At 41.1% G+C, this 18070-nt stretch overlaps 1 protein-coding gene across 2 annotated transcripts in view; it reads right to left on the reverse strand.

The window, feature by feature from the left end:
- waplb (WAPL cohesin release factor b) overlaps positions 1-4350 on the reverse strand; it is a 44661-nt gene extending 40311 nt beyond the window's left edge. The window contains exons 1-2 of one of the 2 annotated variants that reach the window (XM_085761318.1): positions 4142-4350; positions 2247-2794 (exon numbers count right to left, since the gene is read on the reverse strand). In XM_085761318.1, the coding sequence (XP_085617444.1) occupies positions 2247-2772 (526 nt within the window). In that variant the 5' untranslated portion in view covers positions 2773-2794; positions 4142-4350. Of the gene's footprint in view, positions 1-2246; positions 2795-4141 lie in introns of those variants that run through there. The other variant, XM_085761320.1, reaches the window with a different exon arrangement.
- Positions 4351-18070: the final 13720 nt, after the last annotated feature.

Below are 18070 nucleotides of genomic sequence, written 5' to 3' on the forward strand. Positions count from 1 at the left end.
CCTTGCCTAGCCGTTGGCTAACACTGGCACTAAAATAACATCTCAAATGTGTTTTCTGACATCTACAGTTGAGTGGAACTGATTTTTTTCATTTCAGTTTCTGCCACAGCGTAAAATAAAAACATCGCACAACCTTGATGGAAACAAACACCGGTCACATTTTACTCGAGTGTTGTTTGGTCAAGGATTCTGTCGTGTTTACTGAGTCAACATCTCCAGCCTCAGCGAGCAGCAGATAACACGGCTGCTGCTGCTGCTGCTGCTGCTGCTGCTGCTGCTGCTGCTGCTGCTGCTGCTGCTGCTGCTGCTGCTGGATAGACAACCTCCACTCACCGGCCGCGCTTTAACCTCCTGACTCGGTGGCAGCAAGGCAGCGCTCGGCTCGCTCAGACACACAGCTGGTTGAAGAAGAGGCTCGGGTCTCTGGCAGCTGTCCAGCAGCAGCGACGACACGGACGACGAGCGAGAGGACGAAGGTTACAACTGAGCCGACTTGTTCAGCTCTGCTCGGTGAAGCAGCGTTTTAGTTTCACAGAGTTTCACCGAGGGTTTTTACACTTTGTCGTCTAAAAAAAAGAGCCAGAATTTGTTTAGCGCCGTCTGTGAGCCGTCAGATTCCATCACTTCACCTCCACACACACACACACAAACACACACACACAGAGGATTTGTGTAACGTGTGGTTCCTGTGCAGCTCAGATCTCTGCCAGACTGAACCATCGTCTCTGTCTCTGTCTCTGTCCATCTCTGTCTGTTTTCAGTTCCATCTGAATGAAACGACCATTTTGAAACCAACAAACAAACTAACAAACTCCTTGGGAAGCTGGAAGCGTCTACAGCTGTCGGACGGAGGCCTTCGGTCAGAGAGCACTGACCAGTTGGCACCGGTTTAGTCGACAGCTTCAAGGAGACACTTCATATCAGAGACACTCAAAAAACAAACAAAGCGGCATTTTAAAAAAAACAGCACATCCCTGTCAGGACGTCTGTGGTTGAAATGTGACTGAAGCAGCAGCTACATGGGAGAAATAAATCTGTAAACTAATCAATAACCAACACTTTAAAGGTATAATGCGTAGGAATTCCCCCCATCTAGCGGTGCGGTTGCATATCTGAACGTATTCTTGATGTTGCATTCAGGTGAAATGGGGCAGACGTCAGACAGACAACAGACGCTGCATGTAACAGGATAAACAAGCGTCTATGTAAACAAGTGGTCTGACAACATGTTGTCATGGTGATGTGGTATTGTTTTACCGTCTTTCTCTGGTGGAGTAAAATGACATCCGGTTGGTTTGCCGACGGCCGTCTGCCTGAATGCACCTGAATGCAACACCAGTGCCTCCGTCCTTCCCAAGGGGGCAGTTGTCGGTCTGAGGAGTGAAGCTCACTTCCGCGTTCAAAAGACTGCAATCCCCTCGGCTGTCGCTGGGGGCTGGCTCCAGAAGGGAGCAACTCCAATTGAGCCCCATGTTAAAATAGCCGATTTTACAGCTTAAAAAAACATATTTACAGCCTGGTACATTTCATTTTTTTGGTCTCAACCGATAGTTTCTACCCCCGCACACACTCTGAGGGGGGTGAATTTTTTTTAAACTCTACCGTTTTACTGTTATTAGGTTTAAAGTTCTGGCCAATTAGGGCGCAGAACCGTTGAGTGACAGGTCCGGCGACCGCTGCTACGAGGCCAGTGGGCGGGCCCTCGGCCGGCCAACGGCCGCACCTCTCCAAATATGGCAAGTAGAATTCAACATGGCGCGGCTCAAACCCCCGTAGTAGCGGCACAAAACAGACTCCCCCAAACCAATGGGTGACGTCACGGACGCTACGTCCATTCTTTTTACAGTCTATGGTCCTTCCTCACACTACACAGTGGTGACAGTTTTAACAGGCCGTTTCCGTGGTTACCTACGGTCACAGTGCAACATGGCCGCCTCGGTTCGGTGCGTCGCCCACTTATGTATTTGTAACGACTTGTAACAACTCATTCTAAGGAACCAGAAAGCTTTACTTTGTATGCAGCTGTGATTCACCTTCAGTGAAATACGGATTTATGAAAGACATGTTTGATTTTTGATCATAAAAAGCCAAATAAGTTACATACTGGGGCTATAAAAAACAGCACATCCCTGTCAGGAGGTCTGTGGTTGTAACGTGACTGAAGCAGCAGCTACATGGAAGAAATGAATCTGTAAACTAATCAATAACCAACACTTTAAGTACAGAAACCATAGGGAGGTCTTTACCTATGTTAGAGCTGCTGTTGAAGAAGCGGGCCGTGTCCTCCACCACCCGGGGCTGAGCTCGGTCTCGGTCTCTGTCTCCGCCGAGCCACGACGCCGCCGCTCCTCTGTGTGACGCTCCGTGTCCCTGGAGGCTGGACCGGCTGCTGCCCGTGTCCAGAGACAGAGACGCGCCGGGCCGCTCGGCCTGCGGCGGTTCTGCCGAGGCGGCGGACTTGGCCGGCGACGACTTGCTGCCGCTGCCGCCGCCGCCGCTCCGAGATGACACGGGCTTGGACTCCTCGTCGCTGTCGAAGCCGAACGGGTCCTCCTCTAGGCCGTCGCCGGAGGGGCGGGGCCTCTTGAACACCTCCAGGACCGAGTCGTTCTTGGAGGCGGAGCCGGCGCGCTTGGAGCCCACCTTGGCCTTGTAGGTGGTGGCGCCCCATTTGGTGCTGAGCGTGCCGCGCTTGGTGGACAGAACCTCGTCGAACTTGGACGTGCCCTCTCCTCCCTTGCGGCTGTAGGTTTTACCAAATCTGGATGTCATTGTTGCATCTGGGTCATATTCTCTGGAAACCAATCAAGAGGGAGAGGGACGTCGTTAACGAGCTGACAGGAAGATATTTCATCATTATAGATAGACATGATAGATAGATAGATAGATAGATAGATAGATAGATAGATAGATAGATAGATAGATAGATAGGTAGATAGATAGAGAATACTTTATTCATCCCTAGCAGGTTATGGTTATGGATGAGGTTTTATAATTTAATCTTTTTTTGTACAGTTTATCACCCAATAACTGTGGTTTTACAGTGTTGTATCCCAAGACCGAGTCAAGACCAAGACTTTGATGCGAGATAATTTCCAAGACCACCACTATCTCCAGTCCCAGTCCTCATAATAACCATGTGTCTTGATATTTACATTATTCCTCCTCAGCTACAAAGAAAAGATAAATTTGATGTCAAATCTAAACTATATTTAATGTAAACAAAGTTTGTATTGAACAGAAGAACACAGCACAGAACCTGCTGAAGTCTCCTGTCGACACCAAGTTGTTCACATGGTTTAACACAAGCAGAGACTTTTAGTACAACTATTTAATTATCTTAAACTTATTGAATTACATCACAGAAACCAAAGTGAGACCGAGACAAAAACCAAGACCTTGAAAACCTGGTCTATCAAGAACCACAACAGTAGCTTTACAACCCAGTAACTGTGGGTTCAGTTTGTATTAAAGTGCAGTAGCCGGTGTCAGTGATGATAAATACTGACAGCACCACGATTTATAAATATTGGTCAACAAAAGCTCAATCTGGGCCTCCGATGAAAACATTAAAATCCGCTCACATTACGTCATCATCACCATTTCCATCCCTGTTGACACTGAACATGTGTAGTCAGGGGTGAACATTTACAGACTTTAACAGCAGCAGGAGTTATCATTCTGCTGCTGCTGCTGCTGCTTCTTCCCTTCAGCTGGTTTGACAAAACAAGGCTGATATTAGCTTAGCATGTAGCGAGCTAATGATGCTAACGGTGCTAACTGCCTGATAACCAGCTCTGATAGGATGCTAACAGAGGATCCACACACAGCTAACAACACAAAACACACCGGTGAAGGTGAAGTAATTCAGACCGTGTATCAGTGTAGATATATAACGAGATATGTATTGAGTTATTTTAAGATTTTAAGATTTTTAGATTAAGATTTTAAGCTTGAGTTTCAGCCGTTAGCCGTTAGCCGTTAGCATCAACAGAGGAGTCAGAAGCCTGCTAAGTTAGCTCTGAAGCTAACGGCTAACAATAACTAACAAACCTGATATCAATAAAAGAAAATCCAACCGTGGATCGGTTTTTACACAGCTAACGGAACAAAAGGCTGTGTTTTCTCCGTGTTTACTTACTTGGTGAGCTAAAGGACCGATCCGCACAAAAAACACAAAACACACAAAAACACACAGTCCGTCCGGGGACCAGACACGGGAGCTTGGACCGCTGGGCCTGCTGCTGCTGCTGCTCCTCGGATTCAAGCTGCTGCTTCACAGTATAAACAAGGCCGGGACTCACGCCGCTAACGGGGGGATCGGCGGCTCGGAAACCCCGCGGACAGATTAGCTCCGGAGCTCCGACGGTGGAGAAAATATCTGGGTTATTATGATCCAAACTAACGGAACACAGCTCGTGTTTTCAAGCTGCTGAATCGCACTCGATTGTCTCCTCCGTCCGGGCTGCGACGAAGGCTTCCATTGGACTCCCCCCTCGCTGCGTCAAGTTAACCGGAACTACGCGGAACTACACCGGAAATGGACGAATCCTCCTTAAAAATAAAAGCACAGAATGCAAATACGGCAAAAAAAAAAGCATCGTAAGCTCAGTACAGTCGCTATTGAAGTAATTAATTTATTAAATTTTAGTTTATTTAATTTCTGTAAGTTTAGTTTAGTTGAAGTTTATTTCGGACATGTTAAAAGAAATAAAACATAATACAGAAATGGACAGACATAACATATAAAAACTTTGAAAGGACAACATATGAACAAAAAATATATATTAAAAAATAAAATAAAATAATTGAAAATAAAGGTAATTTGATTTTTTTTTGTTTTTTGTTAGTTTGTTTGTTTCATATCCGAAAAGGAGTGGGAAGAAGTAAAACTTATTTACTCCCACCCCTTATTCATAAATGATCTATCAAGTTATCTAGTCATTATTACTTGAATTTATCTATCAAGTTATCTCAGTCATTATAATCTATACAGTAAGTTAATTTATGAGTTATTTAACTGGATTTATTCTAATATATTCTTATATTTATATTTATATACATATAGATTTATTCTAACATATGATTACTAGTCTTTATCTTTGTCTCGTCTTTTAAGTTAATGTAATTATGAGGAACGTATGTTTTTGAACATCTGATTATTTCACAACTATGGTAATGGCTAGCCTACACTGTGGAAATGAATAAGGTCCAGTAATATGTTAATCTGTGAAGGTAGGCTAGACTCCAGGAAGAATAGCGATGGCCTTTGCCAAAGCTAATGGAGATCTAAATAAATGAAATTAAATGAAATAATTTAATACAGATTAATATATGTACACGCTGCTAAATGTCATGTTTTTACACAATTTTTGCTATTGGTATTTTATTTTTTGAACTCGAACCGGATGTGTGATAGGAAATGTTTGACCTTCACACTAGTTGCTTCATCAATCTTATCATTACAAATGCCGCATTCAAGTGCTCCCATTAAACTCGTAAAACGGCAAATTTCAAGCAAGCGAATGCAGCACAAAGATTTCTTTGTGCCGCAGCTCGTAAATGCAGCAAAATTAGAAAGTAAACGCAGCCTACATAAAAATAATAATAATAATAATGAAAACATTTATTTTGTCGTAGAAAGAGGCAGCAGAACAGTCAATATTTTAATATTTTAGTAATGAAAGCAAACACATACAAACAAATGACCACATCCTGAAGGACAAATGGGCTAGATAGAACAATATTACATTAATGAACAATAATAATAAAGAAAATAGTTACAGTTTAATGGACATTGCCTAAAATGAAATGACTAATCGTGTGTGTGTGTGTGTGTGTGTGTGTGTGTGTGTGTGTGTGTGTGTGTGTGTGTGTGTGTGTGTGTGTGTGTGTGTGTGTGTGTGTGTGGCTCAGAGAGTGACAGCTAGCTCTCTCTGATCCTCTTGAGCTTCTCACAGACACAAGCTGTGTGTTTATTTCTGAGTTATAAACTCTACAAACTGTGAACACCACAGATCCCAGTGTACACACACACTCTGCTAACAAGCAGCAGATCCCACTCTTTGTTGTCCAAAGCCTGAGCCGAGCCGAGGACAGACAGAAGCCCGTTGCAGCCTGAGACTTCCCTGGCTTTTCTGGTTTTCTGTTCCAGATGCTGACGGTAGGCTATGTCAGGTTGCCCATGCAGCTGTTTCACCACCACATCCATCAGAACTCCGGAGGCCAGATGTGGACCATCCAGAAGAGAAGAGAGACAGAGTCACTGATCCAGATGTGTCAGAATGATTCTTCAGCATCAACTCACCTCAAAAACTCAAAGTCTTTCCAAGAATATTTGTCTTATTTCTTGTCAAAATGTCTCATTTCTGGTCAAAACTAAACTCTTTCCACTTAAAATAAGACTCATCACATAAAAATCAACTTGTTTTTAGATCATTTTCACTTGTTTCAAACTAATTTTCAATTGAAATAAGTACACACTGAGGAAGACCTGTGTGAGGTCGAAACGTTGGTCCTTTTTTAATAAATTATATATACTTTTTCTACATCAAGGCTATGAGTTGAGCGACTGCTTTTTTCTTCCTTCACAATTGAAATAAGTAGAAAAATCTGCCAGTGAAAGCACGTTTTTTTGTGCTTGTAATAAGAAAGAAAAACTTGCTCCACTGTCAGATTTTTCTACTTATTCCAAGTGAAAATCTGCTTGAAAGAAGTAAAAAGTGTCTAAAAACAAGCTACTTTTCATGTGATGTTTCTTATTTTAAGTATAATGAGATTGTTTTGACTATAGAAATGACATTTTGACTAGAAATAAGATGAATATTCTTGGTCGGATATTTGAGTTTTTGCAGTGCAGGAGGAGGTTTCTCCTCAGCTGTCGGCCTGAACATGAACCTTCCTGCCTCTGTTTCCCCTGTCAGAACAAAAACAGCCGTGTTTCCTCCCGACCGGTGTCAGGTGAGATACAGGTGAGTGGGCGGAGCTCTGGTTTTATACCTGCAAAGCTCATTTACTGACAAATTTTAGGTTGGATTCATGTTTTTTTTCCCCCTTCACAATAAAAGTGTTTGTTTACTGTGACAGCTCCTATTGGATCTGAGGAACTTCTCATGTGTTAATGCTATGATCCTCTGACACATATGTTGAGTTGAGTTGAGTTGAGTTGAGTTGAGATTACTTTATTTATCCCATATAGGGCAATTCTGTTTCTACAGTTGACCATTGCACCACATTCATTTCCACGAGCATAACGTTACATACAAGTGAGGAGGAAAGTGCTCCACAGTGCAAATTAAGATCAGGTAAGATAAAAAAAGTACAATAAGTAGGACAATAAATACATAAATAGGGCAATATACATAAAGAACACATTGTCATTGTCAGTACTTGTACTAACTACAGCTTCAAGCCAGCTCAGCATTCAACAATTTAATGGCAGAAGGCACAACACTGCAAAAATGCAAAATCTTACCAAGAATATTTGTCTTATTTCTAATCAAAATGTCATTTCTAGTCAAAACAAATCTGATTCTACTTAAAATAAGACTCATCACATTAAAAAGCAGCTTGTTTTTAGACACTTTTTACTTCTTTCAAGCAGATTTTCACTTGGAATAAGTAGAAAAATCTGACAGTGGAGCAAGTTTTTCTTCCTTATTACAAACACAAAAAACTTGCTTTGACTGGCAGATTTTTCTACTTATTCCAATTGAAAATTAGTTTGAAACAAGTGAAAATGATCAGAAAACAAGTTAATCTTTAGGTGATGAGTCTTATTTTAAGTGTAAAGAGATTAGTTTTGACCAGAAATGAGACATTTTGACAAGAAATAAGACAAATATTCTTGGAAAGATTTTGAGTTTTTGCAGTGAAAGACCTAGAATAGCGACTGGTCTTCCTGCATGTAACGCCGACCTGATGGCATCAAGATAAATATGTGACAGATCTGTGACAACACTGCAAAACAAATTTTAAAAAAAAGTCTCCCTCTTGTTGTTTCTGTTTGAGGAGACGACACCCGTCCAGAGCTGCAGGACCTGAGATGATCCCGGTGCTTGTTGTTGACATGCGCCCTGCTGCGGCTGTCTGTTACTTCAGGGCAGTCAGGTCATCCTGGCGTCGAGCCTCGCTTCTTCAAAAAAAAAAGAAAAAAAGAAAGAAAACCCTCTCCAAAAGTTACTGTGGAGCACTAAGCCTGGCTGAAATCCCTGCGTGGCATGCTGCGGCCGCCGTGCCAGCAGCACCGGCCTCGCTGCCAGCCACCGAGCAGCGCTACTGTAGCATGAGGAGGGATGTCAAAACTCTGACAATACAGAACAGCAGGGGCTGGATTCACCAATATGTCCTTAAGAAAGGTCTTAAGAAATGTCTTAAGAAGTTCATAAGAAAGTTCTTAAGTGCAATTCCTCAGTCATTTCTTATGAATTTCTTATTTTCCCTACTTAAGAACTTCTTAAAATACGTCACTGCATTGCACCAACAAACAGCATAGTAGTTTGCGTCTTAACCGTCAGTCACTCACTGACCATGGAGAAGGACAAAAAGAGATGCAGAAACTTTTCAAGGCAGGAGCTTAAGGTTATGGTGGATGAAATTAATGTATGAAAAAAATTACTACTGGGGGAAATTAATAAAATGGGAATAAATAACAGCAGAGAATAAGACAAGAGGGTATGGGCCAAAGTGGCCGTCTGCAAAACCTCAAATAACTTACCAAGAATATTTGTCTTATTTCTAATCAAAATGTCATTTCTAGTCAAAACAAATCTGATTCTACTCAAAATAAGACTCATCACATTAAAAAGCAGCTTGTTTTTAGACACTTTTTACTTCTTTCAAGCAGATTTTCACTTGAAATATGTTGAAAAATCTGACAGTGGAGCAAGTTTTTCTTTCTTATTACAAGCACAAAAAACTTGCTTTGACTGGCAGATTTTTCTACTTGTTTCAATTGAAAAATTGTTTGAATCAAGTGAGAATTACCTAAAAACAGGGATGAGTCTTATTTCAAGTGGAAAGAGATTAGTTTTGACTAGAAATGAGATATTTTGACAAGAAAGAAGACAAATATTTTGAGTTTTTGCAGTGTCACTAACAGTTAACAGGCTCTTTGTGTAATTCATTAAAACATATATTTACTTACTATGACCTACTGGTCTTAACTTGTCTAAAGGGTGTTAAGGAAGGTGATATTAGAGGCTTATATTCACCATAGAAAGTTTTTTCTTAAGAAGAAAGTTGAGAAAATATTTACACTGCAAAAACTCAAAATCTTACAAAGAATATTTGTCTTATTTCTAGTCAAAATGTCATTTCTAGTAAAAGACTTAAAATTAGACTCATCACATTTAAAAAAGTAGCTTGTTTTTAGACACTTTTTACTTCTTTCAAGGATATTTTCACTTTCACTTTCTTATTACAAGCACAAAAAACTTGCTTTCACTGGCAGATTTTTCTACTTATTTCAATTGAAAATGTTTCAAACAAGTTTAAAAAATTCACTAAAAACAAGTTAATTTTTAGGTGATGAGTCTTATTTTAAGTGGAAAGAGATTAGTTTTGACTAGAAATTAGACATTTTGACAAGAAAGAAGACAAATATTCTTGGAAAGAGTTTGAATTTTTGCAGTGTAAGAACTTTTTTGGAGAAAAAAAATGACACTAAAGAAGATTTTTTGATTTTTTTTTCTTAAGAAGGTTTTGTGAGTTTGGCCCCATATCAGATGTGACTTCTTCGTGCAGGATGCCAGCAGCTCCTTGTTGGGAAGCTGGCAGAGCGGAGCGGAGCGGCACCTGGAGTGTTCAGGCATCACACAGTCTGGAAGAATAGAGCGGCGACCGCGCTGGCATCTGTGCTGCTGGCAGCCGCGGCTCTGCAGACAATTAGGCCTTTGACACCGAGCAGATAGCAGCCATAGGATCGTCCCTGGCAGCCACCAGAGCCACGGAGAAGCCAAACAACTCAACAACTCTCTGTTCTGTTCAGGAGGAGGAGGAGAAGCTTCACAGAGGAGATGGAGAGAGGGTTTTTTTCTTTTTATACACTGCAAAAATTCAAAATCTTACCAAGAATATTTGTCTTATTTCTAGTCAAAATGTAATTTCTAGTCAAAATAAATCTAATTCTACTTAAAATAAGACTCATCGCATTTAATAAGTAGCTTGTTTTTAGACACGTTTTACTTCTTTCAAGCAAATTTTCCACTTGAAATAAGTAGAAAAGTCTGACAGTGGAGCAAGTTTTTCTTTCTTATTACAAGCACAAAAAAGTTGCTTTCACTGGCAGATTTTTCTACTTATTTCAATTGAAAAAAGTGAAAACGGTCTAAAAACAAGTGAATTTTTAGGTGATGAGTCTTATTTTAAGTGGAAAGAGATTCGTTTTGACTAAAATTGAGACATTTTGACAAGAAATAAGACAAATATTCTTGGGAAGATTTTGAGTTTTTGCAGTGTAGCCATTCACTTTTTTATGAATCCTGTTTGCACAAGTTCCAGATTTCTAACAAGCACTTTAATTATTTTCTCTCTCTGGGCGGATTGTGAGCTGCTAAATGATGTGTTGGTCTCTGTCTCTGTCTGCAGTTGATAACTTCCAGCTCCACAGAGCAGATTATGTTTCAGCTCTGGACGGTTCCTCTGGACCACAGGCTGCAGCATCTCACTTCACTTCACTTCACTTCAGTTTATTGTCACTTCAAGCTTCATGCATGGGAGTGAGAAGCCTTTCTCCCTATTTCATGTTGTTTGCACATAAAAAGGAAAACACATTTAACTCCTGTCGTCCTTCTGGGTCTAATTGACCCAATCTGTTCCCTTCCTCCATCCTCCCTTCTTCCCTTCCTTTCTCCTTCCTTCTTTCCACAATCCTTCCTTCCTTCCTTCCTCATTTGATCCAATTGACCTGATCTGTTCCCTATCCCCTATCCTTCTTTCCTTCCCTTTTCACTTCCATCTTTCCCTTCTTCTTTCCTTCTTTCTTCCTTCCTTGAACCAATCTGTTCCCTCTCTCCATCTTTCTTTCCTTTTCCCCTCCCTCCCTTCCTTCCCTTCATCCTTATTTCTTCCTTCCTTTTTGACACATTTGACCCAATCTGTCCTCTCCCTCCTTCTATCTTTCCTTCTTTTTCCCCTTCCTTCTTTCCTCCCATCTTTCCCTTTGTCCTTCCTTCCTTCCTTCCTTCCTTCCTTCCTTTCTTCCTTGACCCAGGAGGACAACAGGAGGGTTTTAAGACAAGACAATAATTATAGAAAAGAACAAGCTGATTTAAAAAGAAAGCAGCATCACTTGTCTCTCTCGGGGGTTGAGCAGAGAGCTGGAGTGAGGAAGCTCAGAAAAGTTAATACCATCATGAATAATGACAGTCAGGCAGCCGCTCGGTGCATTAGAGGTTTTTACTGTAGAAGGAGCACACACACACACACACACACACACACACACACACACACACACACACACACACACACACACAGTGACAGGCCGATCTCTGCAAAATGCAAGACGGAGAGGTGCAGGAAGTGTTTTCTGCCCGAGGCCAAAAGGCTTTTTAAAGATCGATACTGTGCAATAATCTGTTCTTCTTATCCTCCCGGTGTCGTGCAATTATTTAAATCTGTTTTATTTAATGGTTGTTTGGTTTTTGTGTGTCTGTCTGGATGAGATGCTGCTGCTGCTGTAACACTACAGACTGTTTCCATCTTGAACTTGATCTTCTGCCTCTGTCCCGGTCCAACTTGATCAGTTCTGGACAGTCCTGCAAAACCCCAAAAAATGAAGTTTAAAATGTCCAAACGACACAGAGACTGTACAGAGTTTGAGCACTTACAGACACCAAACCTTCCAGTTGTATTCCTGTCTATATTCTGAAGGTTTTTACAGAGGGGATTGTTGATATATCATTCACAGCCTAATTTACACAACATTTTGTTACTAAAAACATGGCGAAATTTGATTTTTTTTAGGGCTGGTGACATTATTTTCTCATTTACAGAGTGATAAAAAGAGATATCCAAAATCCTCCCCTGTAAAATCTTCTGACTCTCATGTGTCAACAAAATAAAACAAGAATTTTGAAAGTAGCTTTATCCATTTTTCAGATTTCGGTTCTAGAAATGTATGCAAATTAGAGCATATTTCATCAGATATCGCCTCATTTAAATATTTAAACATAAACTTGTAATACAAAAAATATTTGTCTTAATGTAAGTGATAAACTTGGGAAGTTTCATGGTGATATGTGTTAGTTAAAAATTTTACCTTATTCACCTGTAGTGTCTCCCCTTAACTCACTATAGACTCAATAAATTGTGAGTAGAAGATACTAAACAGAGATGAGAGGTTGCTCTGAGACTTTTCTCAGTCTCCACTAGATGTCAGGATTTACATGTGATATGTTTCTTCTCCCTCCGTCTTATTGTTTTCTTCTCCTTTTCTAATTTTGTCTTCTGTTTTCCCTCTTTCTGGTCTTCCTCTTTTCATATCTGATGTCATTTCTCTTTATTCTTTCTTCTCTCCTCCTCCCTGATGACTTACTACACGTGTAATTCACAGGTAAATGGTAAATTAAAACGCTTCTAATAGTTCTTAACCTCAAACAATAGAACAATAAAACTTTACATAACAGACGTGTTGGTTGTCGATCGCTTCATCTCACTTGTCCTCACTTCACTTCACTCTCACAAAGAGCCACAAGGAAACACATGTGAAAACTGAAAAACTACACAAGTACTTGGAAATAACAACAACCACACACACACACACACACACACACGCACACACACACACGTACACACACACACACACACACACACACACACACACACACACACACACACACACACACACACACACACACACACACACTCTAAGGAGCAGGTGAGTACAGTCCCTGGGAAGTCCCCTGTGTTACAGATGCAGTTTCCTTTTTATGCACGTGTTTCATTTTGAGTAAGTCAAGAAGTGTGTGTGTGTGTGTGTGTGTGTGTGTGTGTGTGTGTGTGTACGTGTGTCTGTGTACGTGTGTGTACGTGTGTGTGTGTGCCTGTCTTGAAAAACAAGTGTCATCTTATCTGTTTATCACAGAAATGTCCAAATCTCATCGGACCATCTGATCTGACCTTTGACCCCTGTGTGCAACATTTCTCTGTCTCATCTTCTTTCTTTCTTTCTTTTTTTTTATTTGTGGGACTACATTTCCCATCATCCTTTGCAAAGAGAGTGAGGAGGGAAAAAACACAAGTCACTGGATTGGTTGAAAAGCTGCAGCATCAAGTTCGCAGCAATAACACTGTGATGACAGGTTTCAGATTTCAAAATAAAACGTATCGAATATATACCAATGATGATTTTTAGACAACATGGGCTTTAAACTTGACAGAAGCTGCAAGATAATTCAAAGGTTTAGGGTTAATATTAATAATATGTTTATTTTATTTTTTATTTTTTGACTTACATCTTTATTTTCTCTTACAGTGAGAATAATTTGACCTCCTCAGACATATACACCTATAGTTGACCTGTTTATAGGCCCTATGTATAGGCTAATGTTGATTATCTCATACAAAACATTACTATTTAGCACTGAATACAATGACACTACAGAAATGCCACTGTCCATGAATGAACAATAACAACTGGATTCATTTATTTGAACCATTAATTAGAAGATAAGTTCAGTTTGTCCAACACATCTGAAGCTGAAGTGACAGTCATATCTCATATATTAAAGGGATAGTTCCATATTTTGGCAAATTGTCCCATTACCATAATCCCTATTCATAGCAGTAGGTTCGTTACCTTTATTTGTCGGTGCAAGCTATTTTTAGAACGGCGGAGCAGAGCCGTGAGCTGCTCAGAGCTACGCTACGGAGGCTCATGGGATTTCTTGGTTTCCCTCATCAAATTCATCAAATACACAATCCAACAACTCCAAAACGCTCTACTGGGTTTATACTCTACTAACATGTCATTCATGTGTTCTGGACCTAAACCAGTGATTTGTAAACCAGTAGCAGAACTTTAACATCTATTCTGTAGCTGACTGGGAGCCAATGTAAGGTCTTAAAGGGATAGTTCACCCTAGAATGATATTTCGCTCATTATCTACTCACCCTCATGTTGACTAAGGGCTGGAAGAAGTTTCAGAGTCCTCCGTGGCTTCTCTGAGTTACAGGGGGTCTCGGCATAGCAGTGCATGTCCATATAACGGTTGCAAAGGGACACCGGAGCTCTTCGTAAAAAAACACACACAAAAAAACATCCAAATACCTCCATGACGCTCGTATGTAATGTCCGTCTTGTGCTGAAGCCCCAAATTGCGTAATTGTCCCGAAAAAAATTAAATAAGTCTATATTTTAAGCTTGTTTGTAGCGGAAGCTTCTCGAAGCTCCTCTTCCTGGTCCGTCCAAATCTCGCGTGATTTGCGCCGGCGTCAGTATGCGTCAGTGCGGTTACTGCGAATCACGCGAGATTTGGACGGACCAGGAAGAGGAGCTTCGAGAAGCTTCCGCTACAAACAAGCTTAAAATATAGACTTATTTAATTTTTTTCGGGACAATTACGCAATTTGGGGCTTCAGCACAAGACGGACATTACATACGAGCAGCATGGAGGTATTTGGATGTTTTTTTGTGTGTGTTTTTTTACGAAGAGCTCCGGTGTCCCTTTGCAACCGTTATATGGACATGCACTGCTACGCCGAGACCCCCTGTAACTCAGAGAAGCAACGGAGGAATCTGAAACTTCTTCCAGGCCTTAGTCAACATGAGGGTGAGTAGATAATGAGCGAAATATCATTCTAGGGTGAACTATCCCTTTAAGAACCGGGCTGATGTGATCTGATCTCTTTGTTCTGGTTAAAACTGGAGCTGCAGCGTTCTGAATGAGCTGCAGCTGTTTGATGCTTTTTTGGGGGAGACCAGTCAGAAGACCGTTACAGTAGTCTAGTCTACTGGAGATAAAAGCATGAATCAGCTTCTCCTGATCAGTTTGGGACATAAAACCCTTAATTCTGGATATATTCTTACTGTAAGTTGATAAAAGGCTGATTTGGTGACTGATTTGATATGGCTGTTGAAGCTCAGATCTGAGTCTATCAGCAGCACGCCAAGGTTTCGGACTTGGCCTTTAGTTTCTAAAGACAGTGACTGAAGGTGTTTACTGACAGCAACCCTCTTCTCTTTATTGCCTATTGAGTTAAAACTCACCACAGTTTCATCTCACCTTGCTCTAACGTGGCTCAAACAGTTGCTTTCCAATCAAAACTACTGGGTGTTTTACTTTGAAGCCCCATGTGGAAGCAACGCGCCTGTCAACGAGCGCTTTTATTTTTTTAAAAGGCAGCAACCGGAAGCTGCTCTGCATCTGCGCCTGTGTTTGTGTCTGCAGCAGCTTGACGGACGACGACAGCGGCGGTGGCGGACAGCTGCTGCCACAGCCGCACACCGGACCAGGACTGAGGCTGAGCTGAGCTGAGCTGAGCCAGACTGTGTAAGTACTAAACACTAAACACACAAATCCTGCAGAACCGGACAGAACCGAACCGAACCGGACTGAACCGGAGCGAAGAGAGAAACAGAGAGAAAGAGAGAAACAGAGAGAGGAGAGGAGCCGCCGAGGCTTTAATGGAGGCGGGAGAGAGGAAACGTATCGGCCGGTGTTGAGGCCCGTGACAGCGGTCTGATGTCCGCGGGGGGAACCGAGCTCCGGTCCCCGAGTCTCCGCTGTGGACCTTTAATAATAATGATGATAATAATAATAATAATAATAATAATAATAATAATAATAATAATAATAATAATAGCCTAATATTAATATCAATGTAATTACAACATGACACACATCATGATCCAGTGGTGGACATGGAGGAGAGGAGGCTTCATCCGCTCACACACAGGATTAATAGCATCATATGATCTTTATTATTGGTATTAGGCTATTATTAATATATTGTTATTATTGACCTGTTGTGTCCATGGAGACGTGGAGTTGCTGTTTTACACTGGATTAGACTTTATAGATGTGTCTGTGTGATATAGATCTGATATCAGTGGCTAATAATCCACGTTCAGCTCAGCTTTCCTCCAGATGTTTGGCTCGTTCAGCTTCTTTCTCGTTGGAATTTGCAGCTTTTGTCTGAATAAGTGATCATTAATGAGATATAAATGAGATGTGACATGTATGTAAGATACAACACCATCAGATAACTGAAGGAATCAGCTGTTAGTTTCAGTCTGAGTTTACATTGTTCTGACCTGTTGGGCTTTCTGTTTCAGTGTGTGTGTGTGATTTTTCAGTTTTGTGCGGTGAGGTCAGGTCACTGTGGTGTTGTCAGGGGAAAAACCACCAAAGTTCATTTTCCTCCTCGACCTGAAAGAACCTGAGAGGTGAGAGGAGGAGGAGGAGGAGGAGGAGGAGAGGAGAAGAGGAGGAGGAGGAGAGGAGGTGTTCATCTGTCCATCACTCTGTCAGTCTCTGAATAAACTACTGATTGACAGGTGGAGCAGGAATCTGATGATGTCATTAAACCTGTTTGTTCTGGATTTAAACACTTTTGATTTAGGTTTTGGATCAGGGAGGAAACGCTGCAGAAGCTCCATGTTTGATAAAACCGTTGTGTGTGTGTGTGTGTGCGTGTGTGTGTGTGTGTGTGTGTGTGTGTGTGTAAACAGTCGATGAGGGAAACAGATGCAGAAGTCACAACAATAGTGTTTTACAACTCGGCGGCTCCGTCCATTGTTGTCTCTTCAGGTCCAGTGGGTTCAGACGTTCTGGGTCTGATGGACCCGTGGTTCTGCTCTGTTAATCCCTGCATACTTTAAAGGTATAGTTCAACATTTTGGCAAATTGGCCCATTGCCATAATCCCTATAGTCATAGCAGTAGGTTCGTTACCGCTAATTGTCGGTGCAAGCTGTTTTTATAATCAAATACACAATCCAACAACTCCACAACGCTCTGGTGGACAAGTTGTGACCTGCAACTTCAGGGACAGTTTTTCATCAACAGTCTCTGAATTTCCCTCTAAAACAACTCTGTGTGGTAACGTTGTGTTATTATCTCATAGCGTGGTGAATGTGCAGCTCACAACTTGTCCACCAGAGCGTTGTGGAGTTGTTGGATTGTGTATTTGATGATGAGTTTGATGAGGGAAACCAAGAAATCCCATGAGCCTCCATAGCGTAGCTCTGAGCAGCTCACGGCTCTGCTCCGCCGTTCTAAAAACATCTTGCACCGACAATTAAAGGTAACGAATCTACTGCTATGACTATAGGGGTTATGGCAATGGGCCAATTTGACAAAATGTTGAGCTATCCCTTTAATCCTACTTTTAACCATGTCTATCTTGCAACGCACACACACTCAGGACTTTCCAGGTGTTTTCCTGACAGTCCTCTTGTTTTACCAAAGTAGAATTAAAACTAAAACCTGCAGTGTGTGTTGTGTTGTGTTGTGTTGTGTTGTGTTGTGTTGTGTTGTGTTGTGTTGTGTTGTGTTGTGTTGTGTTGTGTTGTGTTGTGTTGTGTTGGTCACCTGCCTGTAGCAACACGTTGTCTCTGTGTGAGACGTGTTAAAGGCATCTGGACACTGACTCATCCAGATGTTGTTGAAGCTACACACACACACACACACACACAGACGTCAGGACTGAAGTTGCTTCATGTTGTTGACTTTAAAGTGAGACTGAAGGAATTAAAAAGCTCCTTCAGACCAGCACTGCAAAAACTTTCCAAGAATATTTGTCTTATTTCTTGTCAAAATGTCTCAATTTTAGTCAAAACTAATCTCTTTCTACTTAAAATAAGACTCATCACCTAAAAATTAACTTGTTTTTAGATCATTTTCACTTGTTTCAAACTAATTTTCACTTGAAATAAGTAGAAAAATCTGCCAGTGAAAGCAAGTTTTTTGTGCTTGTAATAAGGAAGAAAAACTTGATCACTGTCAGATTTTTCTACTTATTTAAAGTGGAAATCTGCTTGAAAAAAGTAAAAAAGTGTCTAAAAACAAACTGCTTTTTAATGTGATGAGTCTTATTTTAAGTAGAATGAGATTAGTTTTGACTAGAAA

This window comes from Trachurus japonicus, chromosome 19, assembly GCF_045865225.1.
Source record: "Trachurus japonicus isolate A0001 chromosome 19, Traja_1.0".
Classification (NCBI taxonomy): domain Eukaryota; kingdom Metazoa; phylum Chordata; class Actinopteri; order Carangiformes; family Carangidae; genus Trachurus; species Trachurus japonicus.